General features: G+C 40.4%; 1 protein-coding gene across 1 annotated transcript; it reads right to left on the bottom strand.

The window, feature by feature from the left end:
* Positions 1–1,327: 1,327 nt before the first annotated feature.
* LOC106065694 (uncharacterized) lies at positions 1,328–3,853 on the bottom strand. Its single transcript, XM_013224580.2, has one exon. It carries the CDS (start codon positions 3,699–3,701, stop codon positions 2,907–2,909), a length of 795 nt encoding a protein of 264 aa, XP_013080034.2. The 5' UTR covers positions 3,702–3,853; the 3' UTR covers positions 1,328–2,906.
* Positions 3,854–4,785: the final 932 nt, after the last annotated feature.

Genomic DNA, 4,785 nt, shown 5'->3' with positions numbered 1-4,785 from the left:
GATTTGCGTTTACTAAACGCCTAAAGGCAGCACGGAAAACCAACTCCTAGATACCGCCTCCCCCCCCCCCCCACCGGTCCACAAATGAGATTGGACCAAAGCGCTCTGAGCATGCTTTAAGCATAAAAGCTATAATAATAATAATAAATATGGCGGTATCCTTGGTTTGAGCCGCGAATACAAGATAACTAAACTACGGAATATTTACTAAAAAAAAAAAGAGAGACAAGAAAATGAGACGGTTTTAAAGCCACCTACCCAGGCTGTTACTCATATTGTAGGTTGTGAAATGAAGCTATTTTCTGACTCGTAAAAAAATGTAATCATGAAGTATCCCATAAATTAATATAGAACTTATCCGTGGTTTAGCCTACTAGTAAAATGCTTTCAAAGCAATTTCATTTCGTTTTTTTGTAACTTCGTTTCATGCGGCCCGCGAGACGACTGTTTGAAATTAAAATGGCCCGCAGGTCAAAATAGGTTTGGCATCACTGCTCTATAAATAATAATAATAATAAGATAAATCTTTTATTGTCCGTATGGAAATTTGTCTTACAATTTGTGCATTACACCAAACAAAAAACATTATAATTTAGAACTATAACAAACCAAAATGTACATTCACACCAGACTCACTCATAATTTACATGTGACAAAGTTTATATCAGATTGTTCTTATTTAATGATTTGATTGCCAGGGAACAAAAGAGTGTTTGTGTCTGTTTGTCTTTGCTAGCGGTGTCTTGTATCTCTTTTGTGATGTTCTCTTTTGTGATGGTAACATCACAAAGTCCTGACCCAAAGGGTGATTCTTTATTTCGAGGATCTTGTTAGCTTTTTTTATAGATGTTTGTCTCAAACAACTGCCCAAATGGGGTTTGTTTTTTTGCCAATGATTTTACCAGCAGCATTTAGGATTCTATAAAGTTTATTTTTATTTTTAATGCTCAGATTGCCATACCAGGCAGTGATACTTAAAACTTAAAAGGCACCTAAAGCCCCTTGAACCGTTTATCCAAAGTTGTCTTCTCTCCAGAGCTGGCTGACGATCACTACCTTAGAAATGAAATAGCTAGGGCTGTGCTGGAAGCAGACGTGAACAAAATACATACTATTCGACAGCTGCGCTGGGGTCAAGACACATATCACGGATGTGGGATGACCGCTTAACAAAGGTGATCTTTTTTTTTTTTTTTTGACGAGCTGAAAGGAGGACGGCGTAACAGGGGTACCCCATCCCCTGTTATTGACGGTCGACTTATGACACTAGAGCATCGTACGATAACTAAACCTCAATAGGCGTATTATATCTTAATGAGTAATAAACTTGAAATGACTTGAGTAACTTCTTAGTGTAAAATACTAAATATAACTTTATTTATAATGTAGACAATATCAAGTTGATTTGAGGTAAAATAAATGCACTAGACTATTAAGTAATAATATTTTTAACAAAACCTAACTCACTATAATACCACCACCTTTCAGTCTCACGTTCTGGAGTCGTCTCCCCCTAACTCAGACCAGATGACGACAGTGCCAACCAACTTGCGTCATTCATAACCAATCGCTAACTTCTTCCCCACCGTCACTATAGCAACACACACACACACACTCCCTAGACACTTTTCCAAGCATCTATTTGCCTTCACGAACATGGAGGAAAGCAGCTGGCCCCATGAAATAGTTACCCAGTAGAAGATTCAAACCACTGAATGAAAATTCGATAGGTAATATATACTAATTTCATATGTACAGATGGTGTGGTGAAACAAGTGCCTTTAACTGTAAAGAATTTAACAGTAACATATGTACAGACTAACATTTATATACAAGCAACTCCGCTAGATGTTTTCCTTTACTGTTTTAAACACACACTCACGTGACTGGTCTCCAGTGCACTACTGGCACACGACACTTCACCAGTGTGTCACGGTTGGCCACACATGCCGTATAGTAACCGTGTCCCAACAGATAGTGAGATTCCACAAACAACTGCAATGTGCACTGCAGACATCCATGTGCACTGCAGACATCCATGTGCACTGCAGACATCCATGTGCACTGCCGGCATCCATGTGCACTGCCGGCATCCATGTGCACTGCAGACATCCATGTGCACTGCAGACATCCATGTGCACTGCAGACATCCATGTGCACTGCAGACATCCATGTGCACTGCAGACATCCATGTGCACTGCCGGCATCCATGTGCACTGCAGGCATCCATGTGCACTGCAGACATCCATGTGCACTGCAGACATCCATGTGCACTGCCGGCATCCATGTGCACTGCAGACATCCATGTGCACTGCAGACATCCATGTGCACTGCAGACATCCATGTGCACTGCAGACATCCATGTGCACTGACAGGTTGTTGCTTAATTAATTATTAACTATACTTATTAATCATTTACAAGTATCTCTCTCAAATAGTGCTGGGCAACTGGCATCCTTCAAAACTTTCGAACGAAATCCACCATCAAGCAGATGTAAGCAGGTCTTTTTTTTTTAAATTATCTCCCTTGTCGTTCCCGATTGTTCCCGCATTTTCAAAACTGTATTTGTAACTGAAAGCGGCCCTGGATTTGTATTTCAAAAAATACATTTATTTGAAAGACATCGCTTGTCTCATAAAACGTAAATCCTTGAAAGTAGGTCACGCCGTGGTCACCGGAAATGACATATTCTCAAAATCACATAAATGAGTAATCTAGTATTTAATGTACTACGTTAGTTTTTTTCTTCTTTCTGTTCGTCCTTTTTTTTTCTAAACCTCAGTGCATCCACATTGCTGGAATACCTCGGCACGCCGCTGGAATCAATTGACTGAGAAGCCTTAGGTCACTGTGTCAGTATGTATGCCACAATGTCAAATGGATTGTTACATTGTTAGGCCGAAGTTTAAAATGTTATTTCTCGATCCTGAGCGTTGTATTGAAAGGCTGCTACTTCCGGTCTGACACAGCTCATCGGGATACAGCTGGTGGAAGTCTTGTATTCATTGACAACTTCACCGATTCCAAAACTGTGCGAAACTTTCCCAGATTCTTGCCTCTTTGAGTTCTCATTGCGGTGGTCCTTGTTAAACCTTAACAGGGCCTCTTCTTTCTTTTTTCTCTGTCTGACCTTGTAGGAGTTTTTCCACCACCCAATCAGACCTAGGAGAATCATGGCCATTATATACCCCACAGAAATGACCACAGCGACGACACTGTCTAGCCTGATCAACGGAATAGTCTTAAAACTTTGGCAGCTGTAGTGTAGCAAGCTGATATTGGTCGAGGCGGACTTCTCCAGGACATAAACGCACACGGCGTAGTCCGTGTTCGAGTCCAGATGATGAAACTGAAACTGACTAGTGCCGGGCTTAAGTTTGTCAGACACAATAGCCCCATAGTTGGTCTCACAGATGGCCGTTGATTCAATCAAGCTGTCCGCAGATGTCATATTGAGAAGCTGCCAACTAACTTTAAGCGTTGAGGTACCAGCCTCTAACAAGTGTACATTCAGTATTCCTAGATACCTCTTATGATAGGGCTGTAAGAAGTGGTCAAATCTGACCAGTTCCTTATGCTCTGGACTAGAGGTGGACACTACAAGTTGTGTGTTGATTAGAATGTTGAAAACACAAACCTGAAGAGACGTTTTCAACACTGTTGAAAAATGACAACTCATCATGGAGTGTGATGATGTCATGGCGATATTGACAGTGACTTCACTTTACTCACAAGGACTTGGCATTAATGACAGTGCATGATTGACAGTGACTTGGCCTTTGCAGTAATGATTTGTAGTTATTGACAGTGACATGACATAACTGACAGTGGCTTGGCATTACTGACATGACATTTAATTAGAGTAATATCTGTAATAAAAGAAAAATAGTTAAAGATATTAGTATATGTTTCCAGATTGTATTAAAAAACAAAAGGCAAGCGACCAAAAGGCAGACCCCGAATGCGATGGATTGACGATGTGGAGGCAGATCTAAAACACCTTGGGGTTAGGGTGTGGTAACGAAAGGCCCAGAATAAATCTAAATGGAGGGGTGTATTGAAGCAGGGTTGAGATCTCCATGGGCTGTAGCGCCACTGGGACGGATGGATTAAAATAAAATACAAAAAAATAAGATGTAATTTTCATTAACAAGAAATCGATCTATATCTCCAGTTAATGTCGCTTTTTCATTTTGGTTGGATTTAATGACACCATCAACAGAGACATCAACAGACACTATCAACAACGACATCAACAGACACCATCAACAAAGACATCAACAGACACCATCAACACGACATCAACAGACACTATCAACAAAGACATCAACAGACACCATCAACAAAGACATCAACAGACACCATCAACACGACATCAACAGACACCATCAACAAAGACATCAACAGACACCATCAACAGAGACATCAACAGACACCATCAACAGAGACATCAACAGACACCATCAACAGAGACATCAACAGACACCATCAACAAAGACATCAACAGACACCATCAACAAAGACATCAACAGACACTATCAACAAAGACATCAACAGACACCATCAACAAAGACATCAACAGACACTATCAACAAAGACATCAACAGACATTATCAACAAAGACATCAACAGACACTATCAACAAAGACATCAACAGACACTATCAACAAAGACATCAACAGACACTATCAACAAAGACATCAACAGACACTATCAACAAAGACAGCAACAGACACCATCAACAAAGACATCAACAGACATTATCAACAAAGACATCAACAGAC

Source organism: Biomphalaria glabrata, chromosome 12, assembly GCF_947242115.1.
Source record: "Biomphalaria glabrata chromosome 12, xgBioGlab47.1, whole genome shotgun sequence".
NCBI lineage: Eukaryota > Metazoa > Mollusca > Gastropoda > Planorbidae > Biomphalaria > Biomphalaria glabrata.
This window is presented reverse-complemented; position numbering and strand designations above follow the sequence as displayed.